General features: G+C 41.6%; 1 protein-coding gene across 7 annotated transcripts in view; it reads left to right on the top strand.

Moving 5' to 3' along the window:
* TENM2 (teneurin transmembrane protein 2) overlaps positions 1-19,971 on the top strand; it is a 615,717-nt gene that overhangs the window by 481,779 nt on the left and 113,967 nt on the right. For all 7 annotated transcript variants that reach the window (XM_066196982.1, XM_066196981.1, XM_066196980.1 and 4 more), the window contains one exon: positions 10,460-10,573. In XM_066196982.1, coding sequence (XP_066053079.1) covers positions 10,460-10,573 — 114 coding nt within the window. The remainder of the gene's footprint in view (positions 1-10,459; positions 10,574-19,971) is intronic.

The raw sequence follows: 19,971 nt of genomic DNA, 5'->3' as shown, positions 1-19,971 counted from the left end.
TTAGGTTTATATATACACCTTTTGGAGCACATTGTGAAAGAAATATAAACAGCTTATGGTGTTGAAAATGAATTAGAGGCTTTGGGAGAAGAAATCATGTTTTCTTTTCATCTTTGGATTTATTCCTCTTTGTAGTGAATTTTAAACTCCAATAATTGCTTTTCGTAGAGAGTCAAACCTTAAACTTTATCATTCATGCAGTGTTTTAAATTGTGATTTTATCAGGTGATTAAATTAAGCTATTCTGTATCATTCTGTAAATTAATAAATTAAGCTATTCTGTGTCATTTCTATTAAGAATATACTTTATGATTAGGAATTACACCTTTTTTGTACTGTGGACAGGAATTTGGCCATTCATAACGCAGTTTCACTTCATTCAGTGTAAGCAAAGGAGTAATAAAGGTAAAAACTATTCTCTTAGCAGTGTGGCTAACAGAGGTTGAGTCAAGGTCTGAATGCTTTGGAACAGTGAGATTATGAAAATCATGTTCAACATGTTTGTAGAAATTAGAGCAGTTGCAGTTTCGGAAGATGAACGTAGCTGAATAAATGTTTGACATGATATCCCTTAGGTTTATGATCAGTATTAAAAGTAAAGCAGTTATTTTAATTCTTGTAAGTTCAGGCCTCAGTGATTTTCAAGAGTATATTTGTTTCTATATTCCTTGAAACACCAGTTTCAAGTCTCATCTAGGTTCTTCCTCCTCTCGGAAACAGAATAAAGACAAGCTGGGTACTTTGTTCACGATAATGGTGTCTTTTAGGTGTGAAATTAAAATTGGATTCAATTTGCTTTGTATTAACATTGAATGCTCACAATTGCTCAAAAATAGAGCAAAATTGAGTTAAGAGCATCCCTTTCTGCTCTTCTAAGCTTGTTTCAAAAGTGGCAGTATTTTGGCAAGGCTGGTAAAGTGGATATTGCATAATGTCATCTGGGATCCTCCAGGCTGAAAGATGCTGTATGGGGCAAATAAAAATATATACACTTTTCTTATTAGTTACAGTCATCTAGTTCAGATGCAAGACCAAAAAGATTGCAGCCTTGACTCTTGAAATTGCCATGAGAAGTGAGTTCACGTTCCATGGTCTCGGGAACTGATTAATCGTGTGCCAGTTCTCTACGCTCTGTACAATCTAAGGCCTGTCATGAGAATAAATGAGCAGTGCATGGTATTCTGCTTCTCTTTTAAGGTCTTTGTCATGAGATTCCAGATTCTGAAGGCAGCACGCAGTGCTGTTACCCTTCTTGTGACAAAAAGATTGCTCAAAGTGGCACAAAATCAAAACATTTCAGTAAAGAGGAGTGAGAGGAGCAAAGTCGAGGCCGGAGCCAGGGATCCTTTCTAGCCCATCACCGTGGGGACCGGGGAACAAACACCACCCCAGGGTACAGCTCATCTTCCTGGGCTGGAACTCTTCTGGCCTGGCTTTATCCTGGGAATTGGGCACCAGATCTTCACATCCTCCCCTTCTCCCTACTCACAGAGAAGCTGCAAGTGTGTGTAAGCTTTACAACTATTTTTGGAAATAGAAAAACTGAAGATGGAAGTAGAGGAATGAACTTTCAAAGCATTGCATGGCAGATAAGCACACAAATCACATTACTCCTAATGGGATTTGTGGGTATATCTTTCATGCTGTGCTTTGAAAATCCATTCCATTCAGTTTATTGACATGCAGAGGGAAATAAATCAGTCAGCTTGGAGGGGGGTGATCAATTTGGAAAAAAAAAAAAAAAAAAAAAACCAACAACTTTTTTTGGGTCCCCCTATTTTTTCCGTGTGAACACAGTGACAATGAAGCATCTTATAGCCCTTCCTCCATCTCCTTTTCAATCTTTAATAACATTCATTCAAAAGAAAGCAATTAATTCCTAGCAGAAGCTTTTCTGCTGCTGACAACAGCACAGTCACTCATAGATCCTTTATGGTATTTCTATAAAACACTTCTTGGGCTGGGTGCTTTAAAGCAAACATCTTGTTCTAAACAGTTTATTGTCTAAAAGAGTTTACATGCTGAGGGTGAAATTATGCCTAAGGATTTCTTTCTTACGTTTAATATAGTGTGAAGTCAGCTCTCCTTTCCATTGTTTTCCAATGGTTCCTGCCTTTGCCTGGTGAGCAAAAGGAGCACGGCTGACACTGAGTTCATCCCTCCTCCACAGCAAGAACTACCCAAAGCTGAGGGTCTGCCTCCTTTCCCTTGCTTCATCTCCCAGAAATTTAGGTGCTGGAATTCACATTTCCCATGTCTGTGTTTATAGGAATGCTCTGGGTGAGAGAAGCACAGAGCTGGATTCTCTCTGCAGCAGTGAGGAAGGCAGCCTGAGATTCCTTACACTGTTTTTTCATAAACAGTCCTCAGGGCTTTCCTCCTGAAGCCAGAAAATACACTTTCTGTTTCAAAAGTTACAAAATGTTGCTGTTGTTGTTGTTATTTTAAGTATAAAACTATTGCAGATGTCAGGCACAATTAACAAGAGTATAAACCTGTGGCTGGGTAACATACCGAAGCTTGTGTGTGGGTAACAATATGAGCTTAATTCAATTGATAGAGAAGTGGGAAAAAAACATGCAGCAAGATATAAAAATACGCAGCAGTGCCATTATAGTTAATGGAATTTTCCATTTTCAGCATTGTAAGCTGCAAAAAGTGACTCTGAGAAGTGAGAGGTCTTGTTCAATGTTATGGGCAGGATAAATAAGACAGCAAAATGGTTCTTTATTTTGCTCTCTAGGTGTAATACAGGCAAGCCTATTGTTTTATTGAAAATAGTGGTATCTGTAAATTCTTGAAGTTGTGCATTTTGATAATGCTTTATATGGAGTTCCCAAATGAACTTTTAACTGAAATTTATTACAAAAACTTTGTGCATAGCAAATAGCATCGTGATGATTAAGATGAATTGCTGAGAATGAATGACCTTGAAAGTAAGCCATCTACTTGTTGTGGAGTTTCAATGGTCACAGTCAATAAGCAGGATATTTTGCATATATTTCACAAAAGAAGTATTAAATTTACATCAAATGATCTATTTTTGAAATGCTACTTTAACCTCGCCTACAAACAATTGAATGGCCACAAGTAGAAGAGGCAATATAATCAGGAATATATCCAAATGTTTTATATGAGCTCTGTAGGATTCTAAGTCATTAATATTAAAACACAAGTTCATAGATACCCTCAGTACTGGTAGTGCAGAGTATGATGCATTTTTTTAGCTGATCTTTGATCTCTGCTATCAACCCTGTAAAAGTTAAATCCTTATCTGCTGTGTCCCTGAGATCTCCCACAAAATATTTTGAAAATGCATCTCTCATAATTACAACTGACTCTGCTGAGCGGTTAATTAGAGTATTTACCATTGTACTGATGAATAGCTACTCTGGGTTGAGACACCTGCACAAAAGTTGTGGCATGTCAGCAATTGCCATTTCTGTGCTGCATTCTCTGCCTAAAATCATGCTGCTTCTAGGAAACACTTTATGGCATGAAAATCACAGGCATGTTTGCCTGTGATGAGTGGAACTAACCATTCCCTGGATTGCCAGGCCTGGCTGGAGAGGTGGGACACGCTGCAGCAACTTGTATCAAACACTTCAAGAAACACTGGCACTAGTGGACACGCTCCGGGGTGATGTGTATGTGTAGCAGCAGCTGTGTGGGGTTAGATACAATTCAAGATATCTATTCATTCATCTCCAGCACCCAAAAATGGTTATCCTGTAAGGAGGACAAATCATGCATGTACTTTACCCTACTCATTCTCCAACCTCTGGTCATTCTAGGTGCTTTCTGAGAGAAGCATAACAATATTCCTTGACTTGTTTACCCTTCCCATAATGATTCAGTGTTTGCCTTGAGATTATCATCTAACCCAAAATTTTCCTTCTGTTTGATATTAATCAGCTCACAAGTCATTTTTTTATACGCGGAGTTAAAATTACTCCTCTCCAGCATATTTTATTTTACGGGTTTGAACTTCATCTGCCAATTTCTGTCCCAGTTACTCAGTTATTTTATGTCCTTGTGCAGTTCTCGGTCAGGCCTCTTGAATAATGCATTATCAGCAGCAGACTTTGCCCCCTTCCCTGCGTGGCCTGTTTTCTATGATAGAATTTGGACTTTTTAAAACAGTACTTCAGACGTTCCTGCAGATAATACATCAAAAGTGGCAGATGTCCACCCAGCAAGCCATGTGGCTTTTGTTTTGTTTCAGAAAAAGGCGTGGGAATGTGATCAATTTCTGTGACATCTCTTGGATACCCTCAGGAGAACTCTGGCATCCTTGTCACAGTCACACGAGGTATTCAGGGAAGAATAGAAAGTTCTGACACTTCTGAATTTTAGGAGAGACGTCATTGTTTCTCTAGCAAGGAAAGGTGCTACTTGCTCACGTTGTTTATTTTAAGACTGCTCCTTTTAAGTAGCAAGACTGACATTCTTTGATAATGATATTTCAAGCACTTTAATATATGTTTAACGGGTGGATTGCAGGTTAGAGCTCCTGGAGACACTGTCCCTTTCTGCCAACAGCAGAATGTGAAAGGGCGTGGACATAATTGTGAGTTTTCTTTGACACACATTCCTCAGCCCTTGTCAAGGACTCCTATGCCATCCCAGCTTCATCCTGACAGTGCTTGTACTGCTCCTGCTGCAAATGCGGCTGAAGGCTGGCCAGCAAAATTATCGAGCAGAGGGTGGTGCCAGCCTCTGTAAATGATCTGTGATTTATTGAAATCTTTGTCTGGCATATGTGTTGTCAAGTCCAGTTTTTGTGGGAGAAGACTTTTACAGATTGTCCCCAGAGGACTTTTACAGATTATAGTCCCCAGTGGTGACATACCTTGTACGTAAAGACATAAAGGAACACATGCAGTGCTGCCCATCCGACACAGCCTCCCTGCCCTCTGTTCAGTGCCTGTTAATTGTAGGGCACATTAGCAAAGTAAGAATTTCAACTGAGATTTAGTTCAGCAAATTCTGATCATTTGTGTGTTTGTGAACTCTCTTTCAACCTCTTCAGACATGAGAGGAGCTGGGAAAGGCCTCTTACTTCCCTTTTTACAGTGACCAAGATTCCACACCCCTCAGCAGAGCCCTGAAAGCCCTGCTTAGAGTCCACTGGAGTGTTTGCAGCAGTGTGCAAGTTTTTCCCATGCAGTTCCCCCACTGCTCTTTCCTGACTTTCAGCCCCCTGCTATTCCTGTCTCGGGCATCTCTTGAGGAGAGGTTGTCAGCTGTGATGGATTGTGCATTCTTTCTGTAATGGGGGCAAGTAATCACTGGGGAATAGACCTAATGCACTCGTTTCACTTGTGACTTGGGTTGAACTTGAACCTCTTTCTCCAGAGGAATAATAAAACTTTAAATTACTATGTTTCTAATCTTTTAAGTAACTGTTATTTTATGAATAATGATTGAGATCAGTAAGATCAATTTCTGCTATTCCTCAACTTCTGCTGCATGATTAAGAAGTAGTATCTAATAAAGGACCATGAGTCTCAGCTTAGTAAGATTTAATACAAGGAAGCATGCAATAATGTTTAATTATTTTTAAATTTTGGGGGGAATACATTTATTCTTTTCAGGTTGTTTGGATACCCATCTACATGCATCCAGAAGTGCAAAACACTAATTATCTTCTGCTTCATACAAACATCGTGGTGCATTAAAACCACGTTCAGTACATGTGAAATAAAAAAAAAAAAAAAAAAGAAAAAAAGATGTGCAGATAGGTCTTTGAATATAGATGCTATGAAATTAACATTATGCTAAGATTTATTAGATACTTTTTGTTTCGTCATGTCTGTGATTCATTAGACCTGGCTTGGAAAATAATTTGATGTTGCTGAAAACTACATAATAAATAGCAAGAGTTGCATCATCATTCACCTCATGAGTGGATGGAAAGGAAACTTTGAATATTTCTGCTCCTATAACACAATGGCCTTCGAACAGCAAATGTGCTTTTAGTGTATGTTTGTTCATGTTGTTCCTGATACAATGGAGTGATTTCTTGTTCATATGAAGAGAGGTTGTCCTGCTCCAGACAAACACTGGATATATCCTGACAAAGTGAAGCCATAGTTCGATGGGTTCATCGTGGATGACGTTAATTCAGGGGTTAATAGGCATGAAATTGGAAATTTGGAAATTAAACTCTGGAAACATTCTTAATTCTGTTCAATTGTATAATCTTCCCATCTTTTTGACTAGCTTAGGAAATACTGCATTTTCCAACAAGCAAGCAGTGTGTATGTTACAGACCCGAACTGGGAAGATGCCGTAGGAATGGGGGAAATGATGGCTCATTAGTCTGCACATTTGTCCCTTTGAGAAAGAATATCATCAAGTAAAGGGATAAGTGAAAATCCTCATTCTGCTCTGCCTATTGGCAGACACTGAGCTGTACTACTGGGAGATCTCCAGCTCACAAAGACACCAGTGGTGTCTCCTTTGAAAAGTACAAGGTCAAGAGTGACAAGAGCACAAAGACAAGACAGAGAGCTTCCTGAGCTTGGAAACCATTATCCTTTAGAGAAAACTCTGACTGGAGTGGGCACTGGGTTCATGGCCAGAATGAGAGAAGACCAATGAAAGAGGAATGTGGGGACACTACTGAGTTTAGAGAATTTCAAGATAATTTGCATGTAAGTTTTATCAATTTCCTGCGGATTTGTGTGCCTTCAGGGACTTCTTAAAACAATATATGATTCACTCTAGCAACCTCTATCTTATGTAAGTCTTAGACTGATCCTTGGCAGCTCTGCCACCTGGAGTGATGAACCAAGTCTCTGCTTTTGTTCTTGCTGGGCATGCAGGTTTAGCTCCCAGGTGCTTTTGCTCTCTGTATGTGAATGGTGCTAGAGATGGAGTGAGAGGCTGATTATTATTTTTGACCTAAATCTCAAAGGTTTTACTTCAAAATGGATTGTTTCTGAATTCTCATGGTTTAGAGAATAAAAATACACTATTCTGAATTACTAGATGTTAGTGCTAAATGAACCCTATAAATTCTGACAAGCTCAGTGTTTGAAAATCAAGTAACAGAGACAAGAACTTTGGAAGTATGCTTAAATGTTGAGGAGGAAAAAGCAAACAAACAAAAATAATACCTGTAAATGCTCCGCAAAATATAATTTGTGGATACACAAATTGTTGTTGGAGGAAAAAAAAAGCAAAGTCAGTTTCAAACTAGAAAAGAAAAGCAGAAAAACCAGCAAACAGGCACAAATTGACTAGCCCAAATTTCTCCTCTGAGACACACGCACTCAACTTCTGCGTGGATCCCCACATTTCTAATTAAACGGGCTTCTACTTATTCCTTTGCTGGAGGCATTTTGTTTGATTAACAGAAGGAAAGGTTAATCATATAAATTTGCCATCTCCCGGCGTTGTGAAGCAGCAGAGAGGAGGCATCTCCTTGTTCCCCCTGCTCGGCTGCCACTCAGCTCTGCTCAGCCCGCGCACACACGGAGCTTTCCCCTCAGGCCCCTGTGACACACTTTCCTGCACTCATTCCTGGTGCAAGGGGAACATTCCTGGTGTTTGTGACTGCAGCTGTCTTAGTGGAAGTTTGTGGATCACCTCGTGGACGTGTGAGCTGTGCAGGAGATTCTGTCTCCGGGAGGGATGGAGCAGACCTGCAAATCCCTGCCCCGTTAGGAAGGAGCTCTAATAGCTCCTACCTAACATGCATCCATGATTAAAACACGGTTACTAATGAAACCATGGTGTGCTTGGAAGCAGATGGATAACAGGGGGTTTTTTTTAATACCATGTTAATAAGATCTTTTATAATTCCTTGTCTGAATTTTCCTGGTAATTATAAGGTAGCCACTATAATTTTCCTGGACAGACTATTAGTTATGATTTCTTTATCTCTCTGTTGTAAGGACTGGTTCACACTTGAAGCAGCAGGCTTTCATCTCTGCAAGTGACCTACATTTATGGTTACGCTTGCAATAAAATAAAATACAAATGGCAACTTTGAATAGACACGCCGAGAGTATAAAACACAAAAGTCTGATTCTCCTCTGTGACTTGTTTGCATTGTGGAGCTTTGAAATTGACTTAATCTTTATGCACTCTTGGCTTTCGGGGCTGGTCCAGCTGAATCTGGTGCCTGTGCAGGGTGTGGGAATTGCTGGCAGCACAAACACACCCCGAGCTGCTCCTCTGCTGTCCCAGCCCTGGCACAGCTGTCCCTGCCCACTGGGGCAGTTTGGATAAGCTGCACTTGGGTGGGGTTTGAACTTTGGGAATGATTTTTCAGTTTCATTTGCCACACTTAAAAAAAAAAAATTAAAAATTGGTCACTTGAGATTAGCCTGAAAAAACCTTTTAAAATATTTGTTTTGGCTTGCCAAAACAATTTATTTAATTGAATAAATCATTTTATCCCACATAAATTTCTTGTCTATTTTCCAAGGATTCATGAACATTCTGTAGAAATAAATTTTATTGTAGTTTCTTTGCAAAATATCCTTCACAGGTTCATGCCTGGTATTTTAACATACCAGAGCCTTTAAGGCATTTTTTGTTTGTTTTTATGAGATATTTTGATACAATAGAAACAAAATTTGCAAATTCAACATGAATATGAAATCTGGCAACTGCCTTCTCCACATAAAATGTGTCCTAATTTTAGTTACTATTCTTAGACATCTGCTTAGTCCATAGGATGTCCAGGGGCAGATGGTTTTAGGAAAGATGTCTTGCTCCCCTGCTGCTTTTGTCAAAAATACAGAGGTTAAACTCTGTATTGATTGCGTGCTGAGAGATTTCCAGGTCTTGGGATAGACGGCTTCTGGGGGTGAGGGGTGCTTTTTGTTTTCTTGGAGCTTAGGAATGCACATCTGAATCAGTCACATCTAAATGGATTCCCTGCATTCTGAGATCCTCTGAGTGGTATCTGCAGCCCTGTAAATGGCACTTTCTGTGAGAAGTGTTTTGCCTCTCCTATCCCTAACATTTACTCTTTGAACACTTAGTGTGCGGCCACCGCTGGGCCATTTGTGGCCACTATAATCGCTTTGAATTGGATGCAAAATATCTGATAATCTCATGTAGATCTGACTCTCCAGAAGTGAACAATTCTAATGTGCCCATAATAGTATTTCTTTTTCCCCACCTGCAAATTGGCAGTGAATCCTCTCAAACACCTTTTGACATAACTGGAAATGCTGTTCTCTGTGGTATATATGTTTATATATATCCTGTGTAAACAGAAAGATGCAAAGAAAGGGAAAGCAGCAGCTTGGTGGGCTTCATCCCTCACCACTCTTCTGTACAGAGAGTGCCATGGGGATAATGCGACGAGAGTGTGCAGGTAGCTGTGTTTATACAAGGTGAAGATGCACATAAATCCACTGGCTGAATGATTCAGACCTGTCAAGTCTCATGCATTATGCACAGGACTTATTCAATTAGCCCTGCCACAGTGCCTATAACTCAGGCACTTGTGCGGGGCGTGCTTGGCCTTGCTCCCACTGCTCAGCTCGTGTTCCAGGTGCAGCCGCACAGCCTCTGACGTGGCCACACGGACCTGCCTGGGACAGGGATGGCTGCGGAGCCCATCCTGTGATGGCTGTGAGCAGGAAAACCTTCCCTGCCCGGGGCTGTGCAGGGCTTGGGGTCCAAAAACTTTGAGGTGAAAGGGTTGGCACAGCCCTGAGTTGGTTCAGGGAAGCTCAGTCTACAGAATGAAGACAGAGGCTCTATAATGGCTTCACACTGAGAGAGAGCAGGGAAAGGTTGGGTGTTGGGAAGAAATTCATCGCTGTGAGAGGGGTGAGGCCCTGGCACACGTTGCCCAGACAAACTGGGGATGCTCCAGCCCTGAAAGTGTTCAAGGTGAGGTTGGACAAGGCTTGGAGCAACCTGGTGGAGTGGGAAGTGTCCCTGCCCATGGCAGGGGATTGGAACTGGATGATCTTTCAGGTTGCTTTCAGCCCAAACCATTCTGAGACTCTGTTACTCTAATGTATTGATTTAAGTAAGTTGTACCAAACACAAAATAATTGCATTACCAAGTCACTACTTTACATAGGGCTAAAGCCAATTTTATAATCAACATATAAATTACCACCTATAATTTAAACTCGGAGCTGGTACTTCCAGCAAGTGCTTTGTTTCCCGAGATGTGTCCCCCGCACTGAGTCGGGGAAGCGGCGCCTGGTGCCCGGCTCTGCCCAGAGTTCTGAGCATTTTGCCTTTTGTATTTCAGTGCCACAGCGACGTGCGTGAACCACCACGGCTCGCTTTGGTTTATTTGGCATTTGGCGGGGTCGGGCTGGGGGGGAGCGGGGTGTTATCGCGCCGCTGTCGCCGGTTCTTCGAGCACAACACCCCCATCCTTGCGAGAGGCGAGCGGCCGTGCGGCGGCCCCGCGAGGCTCCGGGGTGTCCGCGGCCGCGCTGACCGGTGTCTGTGTCCCCTGTGTCCGCAGCCATGCATCTCCTGGGGCTCAACTGGCAGCTGCAGCCGGCCGAGGCTCCGACCTTCAACAACGGGCTGCGCCCGCCCGGCGAGGACGGCCCGCCCGCGCCCCCTGCCGGCAGAGGTGGGTCCGCGCCGCGCCCCGACCGACCCGGCCCGACCGGGCCCGGCGGCCGCCAGCCGCCCCAAATGGCCGCATGAACCGCCTCAGAACGGCACCCGGCCTGCCCCAAACTGTCCCGAAACGCCACCCGAACCGCCACAAACTTCCCCGAAACGCCACCTGAACCGCCTCAGAACGGCACCCGGCCTGCCCCAAACTGTCCTAAAACGCCACCTGAACCGCCTCAGAACGGCACCCGGCCTGCCCCAAACTGTCCCGAAACGCCACCCGAACCGCCACAAACTTCCCCGAAACGCCACCTGAACCGCCACGAACCGCCCCAAAACGCCACGTGAACTGCCCCAAAACACCGCCAAACCTCCCCTAAGTGCCACCAGAACCCCCACGAACTGCCCTAAACCACTGCTGAGCTACCTCTAAATGCCGCCCAACAGCCCCAAAACGCTGCCGAACCCCCACAAATCACCCCGAAACGCTGTCAAACTGCCTCCGAACGCCCCGAAATGCCACTGAACCCCCACAAATTGCATCAAAATGCCCCGAAATGCCACCAAACCCCCACAAACTGCCCCAAAACGCTGCCAAACCACCACAAAATGCCGCCCGTCCCCTCCCGTGGCTCTCAGCATGCCCCGGCCAGCCACATCTCGGTGCTTGTGCTGAATCCTGGGGTTTGTGGTTTATTGCTGATGAAGTTGTGCTGCCGTGGATGCTTGGGGACCACTCACAGATGTGTGCTGGGTTTATTGGTGTTCTTTTCCCAGGTATAGCTTAGAGATCTCAAAGAAAGGGGAGACTGGGGGAGCTGGGGCTGTTCAGCTTGGAGAGGTGCCTGAGAGGGGACCTCGTTAATTGTGTAAAGATCTGCAGGGAGGGCTCAGAGCGTGGACCAGGCTTTTCACAGTGGTTCCAGCCACTACAACAGCGGGCAGGAATTGATGCCCAGGAAGCTCCACCTGGCAGAGCTCCTGTGCAATGACCAAGCACTGGATCCTATTGTCCCGGTCTCCCTCACTGGGGGTAGTCCAGAACCTTCAGGACACAATCCTGTGCTCTGGGATGAGCCTGCTGGAGTAGGGGGCTTGGATCACACGACCCACTGTGATCCTTTCCAACCTGGCCCGTTCTGAGATTATGTGAAAAGCTTGATTTAGTAGAAGTGCATTGTAGTGCTCGAGAGAAGTCAAGAGCTGGCTTGCAGCCAGGACCACATCCCTGGTTTTTCTTTCTCAGATGAATTGTAATAGCAAACACCAAGGACAGCAGAATTTGACCCATGGTAAACAGTCTGTCCTGTGAAATTAATGTGAGAAATTAGACAACAAATGGTTTCTTTTTCTCTAAAAGAAAAACTGTGTTCCAGAGGAGGATGACAAAGACATGGCAGTGGAAAGAAAAAAATAAGTAAAACTTAGAACAAGAAATACTTTCTTAAGCTGAGAAAACACGTGTTAAAAACACAGAGAAGTTACGTGTCACAGAAAGGATTTTAATCATTTAAATGGAACACTTTTACTGGTGAGGTTCAGCGGTTTTCTTTGCTGCATCACAGTAAGGTCTTCTCTGGTTATTACAAAAATTGTGGGGAGAAGGCAGAACCAAATGTTACAATTAAACAAAGCACCTCCCACGCTTTAGTGTGCTGGGATGATGGATGACATGACTGGAACAGGAGAAGTCTGAGCTCTTGATTTTTGTCAGCTGAAGACTTCTTTTCAGAGGCTGAGCATTGTCCCACCCTCAGGACCTGTGGTTCATGTCAAATTTGATAATTGCCAAAGCAAGTGTTAGACCAAATGCTGACACAGTATACTCGTATTGAGAAGACAGTTAAAATAGAGCTGGGAAAGGAAACGTTGTTGTTCTTTTAGGAGCTTGATCATTTTATGGATTCGCTTCTGTTTTCAATCAATAGTGCTGCTACTGCACCTCAGCTTCTCCATGTTTTCCATGGAGGGTCTAGTTTTGACTTTCTCCTAGTCATGAAATCCTACATCCTGATGGTGCCAAAAACCTGAACATTTTTAGACAAATGTTCCTTGGTTTGGCTTTCATCTCTGACTGGCTGTAGGTCAAAGTGCATGAACAGCACATCCCTAAGTTCGAGGCAGAATGTTTGCATTGCTGCTGAACTGCCTCCAGGTTGTGCACAGGTGAGAGACCCTGTGGTTTTGGACAGGAACCCGAAGAGCTCAGGTCGGCAATTATGGTCATTTAGCAGACAACTGCAGGGCTTTAACACCTTTCCCAATTCCCTCCCTGCAGCTTTTTGTTGCCATCTCTGTGCAAATACAGGGCAGCAGGACTGCAGAATTGGAATGTGCTCATCTGCCTGGGGCACTTCAGTGCAAATTCTGGCAGTTTATCCCAGCCCCACTCTAATTAGCTTTGCACATTGGAAGAGGCTGAGATGCTGTTTTGGGAGTGGTAACCTCCTGTAGAGGAGACAAGGAGACAGAACTGCTGGTTATGTCTTAAATTGCTGCAGTTAGCTTTCCTCAGAGCATGTTGGAAAAGTTTACTTGTTCTTCTGACATTTTGTAGAAGGTTGCTGAAATGCTGATAACGTGGGGGAAGGAGGAAGAACAATATTTAGGCAAGTAATCTTCCACAGTGAAATAAAATGAATGACAGGTTTGGATGAACACAAGAAATATCAAAAAGACAAATTCTTAGAGCTGGGAAGGGTGAAAAGTTTTTCTGCCTCACCTTTCTTTTTATTATGTCTAAGTTAATATTGCTATCCCAGCAGTTTTTAGGAAAGCCTCTGACAGCTTTTAACACAACAACCATTTCAGGGCTCTGGCTGTGGAGAGTGACCTTTCTATAATTGACATAACTCAGGATGAAGCCATTCTTTTCAAAACATGGGTCTCCCAAAGAAACCTTTAACCCCTAGTCTGAGAAGGGCCACTTAAACACAAGCTGTGCCTACTCAGCAAGCAAAGCATTTTAAAGTAGAGCAATTTGAAAGGGGAAAAAAAAAAAAAAAGAAGAAGCAGGTATTCAATTTGATCTGCCTGTTCCTTATTAAGAGACTAAATTCTGGTAGGAAATAATAAAACTGCAATTCAAGAGGCATGTAAATTACTTTATTACTGCATTTTCCTATCCGAATGAAAACAAAATTCACTATTAAGATAACACAGTTTCAGGTTTTTTGTAATTACACACTACATCTCACTAATAGTGGGTATGTCTGAAAGGAGGAGGCAACTGCAATGGGCAGAAAAATCCTCAGTGCTGCTTTAAAACTGCAAGTGAAGTCCACCATGCTGTGAAAGTTGTGTTCAACTAGGGATTTAAATTAAGAGACAAAATTTCCTTTCTCAATACAGATTATAAGGCTGTATCCCTTCATAGTGCTTAAAACCCCAAAAATTAATACTGCTTTGGAATTTCTACTGGGATGAGATAGATTGTAATGACATTTAAAAAGCTTTCTGAGAAAGAAGCCCATTTATCTCTTATGTATGTCTTATGTTGCATAAGGATAATGTTAGAATTTGGGTGTGATAAATCTAAATTAAGGGGAAAAGTGGGGGGAAACGAAAAGAGGCATGTTTGGGAATAATTGCTCTTTCAAAAAGAAGTGAAATAGATGACCTTATTGGATTTTTCTGTGCCTAAATTCTGTTAATCTATGCCAAAAGTTTTCTACATTTAAAATTATGTGGTGGGCTAGACACACATTTCCATAAAATCTGTGACTATGTGCTGTTTCCTTCCTAATTGACAGAATATACCATAAATTCAACTTTAATCATTTCAGAGGACACCTAAGATATCCTACAATTTATGTGGAAATACACAAACTAACCTAGCTGGAAACCCATATAAAAAATGCTTTAGTGTCAGGGGTTTTTTGTTTAGGACATATTGTCTTTGATGTGCTCACAAATTTAGCAAATTTTCTAGCAATTCAAAATTGACTTAGGTTTTTTTTTTTCCTTGATTGTTTGCTATAATAATGTTCTAAAAAGCTGAAAAACACAGGAAGAGATTGTGATCTCTGATTCTAGAACCTCCCGTTTTGAAAGACACCAAAAGTAATTGTGGACAGTTGTGGAAAGATCACTTTAGGTACAATAAATACACTGACTATTTGGAAAAGGTTGATATGAATTTGTGTTTTGATGCTTACGTAGTCCAGGGTTTGCTTCTCTTTGGATGGACCAACCTGATCCAAGATCATGTTCAGTTTGAGGTCTTTCACAAAGTCTACCACAGTGTTTGTGGATTTCAGAAAGACTTTTTCAAAAATATTACAGTTATTAAATATTAAAGTACTGAAGTGTCATGTAAAGTACTTTTTTACAGACATCAAATTCAAAGTTGCAAATATAATGTTAATAATGAAACGAAGTTTTAATTAGCTGTTAAATTTGGCACCATCTCGCTTGAGATGAGAGAGAGGAAAAGCAGATTTCTACTGATGTAGCAGAATTTTTCCTTGGATAGATGTGGAAAGCTGAGCTCAGCAGTCACTGTGGAGCTGTACAGGTTGTCTCCAGCTCTCTCCAAATGATGTCGAGAGCTCTGCCAGATGCTGCAGCTGGGAGTCACATTTTGGTGTGCACAAATTGTTTTCTAATAGTTAGGATATTCTATTATCTACGCAGCACAAAGGCAATGCTAAAGGAGTAACAAAGTTCTGGAATGGGAGGATCTGCCATCCTGGCAGAGGGATGAGCTGGGGGTCAGATGGAAACAGAAGCTCCTGACTCACTGCCTGAGGCACCCGAGCTACCCCCGGCTGTGCTGCTGCTGCTGAAACCCACCCAGCACTGCAGGGAACTCTTTGTCGTCTTGTAAAAGACAAACTCATCCCTCATTAACAATGTAAACAACATGAATCTCTCGGTTTCTGCTGTTTCCTGTCTGGCGCTTTGAAAGAGGCGATCAAACTGGAATAACAGTCAATGTGTTTTAAATGTCACTCCTGTTACCTTCCTTCAGTTTAATCAAGACAAGCCATCATTTTCCAGGTGGATTAATCTTATTAAGTAGTTATGTGGCTAATGTAATGTAGATCTTAATTAACGTGTTAGCAAGCAGAACTATTAACATGGAGGCTATGAAGGCTTGAAGATGTGGTCTTCTGGAAATACACCAGACTCAAGGGCTGTCTCAGAAAATCAAAGGATTTGGCTAAATTCAGCAGAAGAGTTTTAGATTTGTGGGTGTGTTAATGAGCTACTCTGTTCTGAGTTAGGTGGTGAAGTTTGGTATATACCATCAGAGATGACTGTTATCCTGATTTAGACATCCATACTAGTATGTATTTGCTCTTTGTGAAATGCACTGAACCAACAGATCTTAATTTTACTTCGGTTTTAATTTGCTTTCGATCTGAAAGCAATGACTCCTGTGAAGCCATGCTCACATGAATGTGAAGATGTGCCTAAATTTTTAGGTGTATCAGGTGTGTCATATTTTATTAAAAGCAGACTGCTTCATTTCTCTGCCACATTGACCTGCTGCAGCTGAGCCAGAGCTGGGGTCTTACGCAGTCACTCCCTTTGAAGATTTTCTTTCCTCTTGCCACAACAGAAATTTAGGATGCTGACCAGACAACCTGAGGTTTTGGTTTTGTACCAGAAGCTGTTTTCCTGGGCTTCTGAAAGCTCATACCCTCAGAAGCTTGCTGCCTTCTTGCTTCCCAGCGCAGAGCTCATTGGTGCCTCAGCATCTGCAGGAGAGCTGAAGTTCGATTGTGCCCCGGCAGCTCCTCCAGACAAGCTCTCATTGCCTGGCTTTTTTAGCTCATTGCAGCTGAGGGAATTTGTTTTGCAGTAGCAGTCAATCTATTGTACACATTCCAGAAATAATCTGTTCTCACCTGAGTCCTAGGGCATTTAGGTGATAGTAGATAATTTGAAGTGCAAGTTCATATAGGGAGTTGTCAGTGTGGTAACAGTGCATGGCACTGATTTTTCCACTGAAGAGATTTGTATAGAAAAGACATTTTCTACTTTATTTTATTTGCCTTTCCGGAACAATAAGACATGTCTGGTCATATAAGTAGCAAATTTACCTAAGGAAAAAAACGTTTAACTATTGTGGAGAACCACAGTAATTCCCACACGGTCTTTTTTGGCAAAAAGTCAGAGGAGTCTATTTTTATATTGAATGGATCCCTTTACACAGCTGTACTATAAATTTCTTCAGAATTCCAAGTCATCTGTGAAAATCCCTGGCTATATAAAAAGAACAACAAAAAATAAGTTAGATAAAAAGATAAGGTAAGCTATGTCTGTAGCAGTGATTTATAAGAAATATAGAATTACAGGAAAAGAAGGTGAGTAGAATTTAACCAACCCCGATGGTATTTATTTCTTATATTTAATTTGAGGTTTTCCACATTATCTTGGTAGTTAATTTCTGACCCATTGGAATGGTTATTCTGTTAGATATTTTTCAAGAGGGCTATCAAGATGTAATTTGCAGTCATCCCCGTGATAGAGGCCCACAGTCACAGGACTGGAGTTAATTGCTGTTTAAATGTGATGTCTGTGGTGTGACACTGCTGGTAGCCAAATTTCATTTTTATTTTTAATTTTAGCTACAGTGTAGGATACTGTAGTTATAAATAATCAAGTATATCTGGTTTCAGTGTAAATACAGCTCTGCCTCCATAGCTGACACTGCTTGACATCAGTTAAATTAAAGGCTGACTGGGCATGTCCCATCCACTGCCACCTTGAATGTGACCTCCAGCTCACAGATGAGACCTGCTGACAACTTAGCGGGGGGAGTTTGCATTGCTGTTGTCATGGATTGCTTGTCTGATAGCTTCAAAGGCAAATACACTTGAATGCTAAAACAGTCTTTTCAAATGTATATGCCAAAATAGTAATTCAGCTGGGTAAATAAAACAGCAGTTTAAATGAATAAGTGTTATTTAGTTGATGAATATATGTTTGACTGAGTGATTGAAATGGCTCCCCTGGGTAAGATGAAGAAGTATGCTTTTAAAACTCTTTTGTAGATGTTTATAGAGAGAAAATGACAGGGGGAAAAAATCAAGTATCTGTGGGGTTAGGAGATAAACATGGAACTTTACAACAGTCACCCACATTAGGGAGAATGATCTTGGGATTCGTTTGTTCACAGCAGTATGAGTAGTTTGGGTTAGTCTTTCTTCACAGATTTGTCAGTTTGTCACATCTGTAACTTCACTTAAATGCAGTTGATGCTCTTTGAATGTGATCTGCAGTGGTCCATCCAACGGAAAAGCTTCTAAAAATAGCTGGAGGGAAGTGAGTCAGGTGGCAAGAGACATTCTCTGCATTTGGAGGTGAGGACTGAAGGGAGCTGTAAAAAAAGCTTGAGTCTCTAGTGCCAGGGTTTGCCAGTGAAGCTGTTAGTGCAGAAAAAGGCAGTGCAAATACCAAAGCTAGCATGATGGTCTGCTTTTCAGGTTAAAAAAATAAACTTTAGCCTATGAACTAAGGTGGATTCAGTGGTCCTATCTACTTTGCATTTCCTCTCTGTATTTATATCCTGGGGAGGAAGGAACATGAAGAGGCCAATGCTGAGACACCTCCTGTAATATTTATATTTACTGCTCTGCCTTCCTTATCTTCAAGGTGAGAATTGTTAATAATGCTGTCATGGTTAATAATTCTGTTTTACAAGAAGGCATCTGAGAGCAGCAAGATCATGACCAACCCAGGTGCACTGGCATTATCAGAGCAAGGAGCAGCACCAAGATGCTGTCACTGGTTTTGTCTCTCACACAAGCAAGGTTAGCTCAGGAGGAATTTATGAGAGCATGATTCAATAATGCATAATCTTTAGAGTTTATTGATATCTTATTGGACTTAAAACTTTATAAGTTGGTAGCTAAGCTTGCAAATATGAAACCTAGATTTTAGTATAACTACAAGAATTTCTAAATTTTGTTATTACAGCATTGAAATGTAGCTCCATAAAAAACAGGATGTCATGAATTAAATTCTTTAAAGCTAAAGGAAAGGATCTTTTCAGTATGCTAGAAGTGAGGCAGCAGCTGTTCCTTGCAGATGTGGCACAGGCTGGGTGTGGAGCATGCTGCACTGCAGAAATACAGACTGAAAAGAGTCACCCATCTGCCCCATTCTGTGCTGCAGGTGAAATATATCTCAATCACTTGTGAGAGCTGATCATCTAACCTGCTCTTAAAATCCTCTGCTGTGGTGAACCTCTTTCACAATTCCCTTCCCAGGGAGATTTTCCTAAGATGTTCCAGGAGGAATGGTTTGGAGAGCTGAAAACCAGGTCATTGGTGCTGTAGAGCAAAATAAAAGAGCATCTGTGGGGAGATGCTTCCAAGGATAGTATCAAACTGAACAGAATCATTTCAGAGTTAGGAACCTGAATCATAACTCTAGGCTTAGTAATAACTACAAATTTAATTGTCTTATCTGCAATTTTCACCCATTTTTATTTCACCACGATAACTTCAACATTTTGGTGAGAAATACAAAGGAAAGGTCTTCTTCTAGTATTTTCTTGGGGGGGGGAAGTCTGACATCCAATTTTTTTTTTTTTTCCTTTGCACATTGAAGTAGTATGAATGTAACTCTGGTTCTCCTGATGGCCGAAATTTTGTCATTTTAGCTTAATTGATGTATTTGAGGATCCTTGAGTCCTGAAAAATGCCCTTTCCCAGAAAGAAATCCAAAGCAGTATTTTGGATATCCAAAGGAAGCTGAGGCTTAATTTATCCAGAAATACTAAAACTTGATCCTCCATTAGAATTAAATTTATTTACAAAGTTAGAATTCTAGAGAGTATATGCATAATTAGCAAAAGCCACTGAGAATTTTGGAGTTGCTTTATAGCCAGTGAAACTGTAACTGCCAGCAGAGACCTTTGTGGCCTTATCATTCACATGCTCCATACATTTGCTGCACTGGATAATAATAACAATTCCTGGATATAGCTTTTTCTTTGACTGGTTGGCTGTGGATATATTGCTCCTGAAGAACAATGTTCTTTAGAGTGTGACAAGGACCCTTTTGCAGGTTAGATGCAGTTGATGTTCATTAAAGAATGCTCAGCCTGCTTCCAAAGAAAGTATTTACAGCACGCTTTTTAAGAGTATTGAAAAAATATTCATCATTTATTACTGTATGTTGGAATTGTGAATGTAACGATCTCAAAGGTGGTGAAGGTGCCTGCAGTCGTCTGCTGACTTCCCAGCTCTGCCAGTGATTCCAGCCTAACATGTCATAGGTGATTTTTGGTGAGTTCTCTGCCCCTGATTTTCCACTCCACATGGGTGGGTAAGAACTAATTAAAATTCTAGTGAGATGGTGCCTGCCTTCATTGAGATAGGAACCTTGAGATATCCTCCGCTGCAGTAATCCATCAGAAATGAAGTCCTGCAGTTTCCATGAAGCAGGACGTGG

Source organism: Chamaea fasciata, unplaced genomic scaffold, assembly GCF_029207755.1.
Source record: "Chamaea fasciata isolate MVZ Bird 193981 ecotype frontalis unplaced genomic scaffold, bChaFas1.0.hap1 SCAF_15, whole genome shotgun sequence".
Classification (NCBI taxonomy): Eukaryota; Metazoa; Chordata; class Aves; order Passeriformes; family Sylviidae; genus Chamaea; species Chamaea fasciata.
Note: the sequence above shows the minus strand (reverse complement) of the source record. Positions and strands in the feature narration are given on the sequence as shown.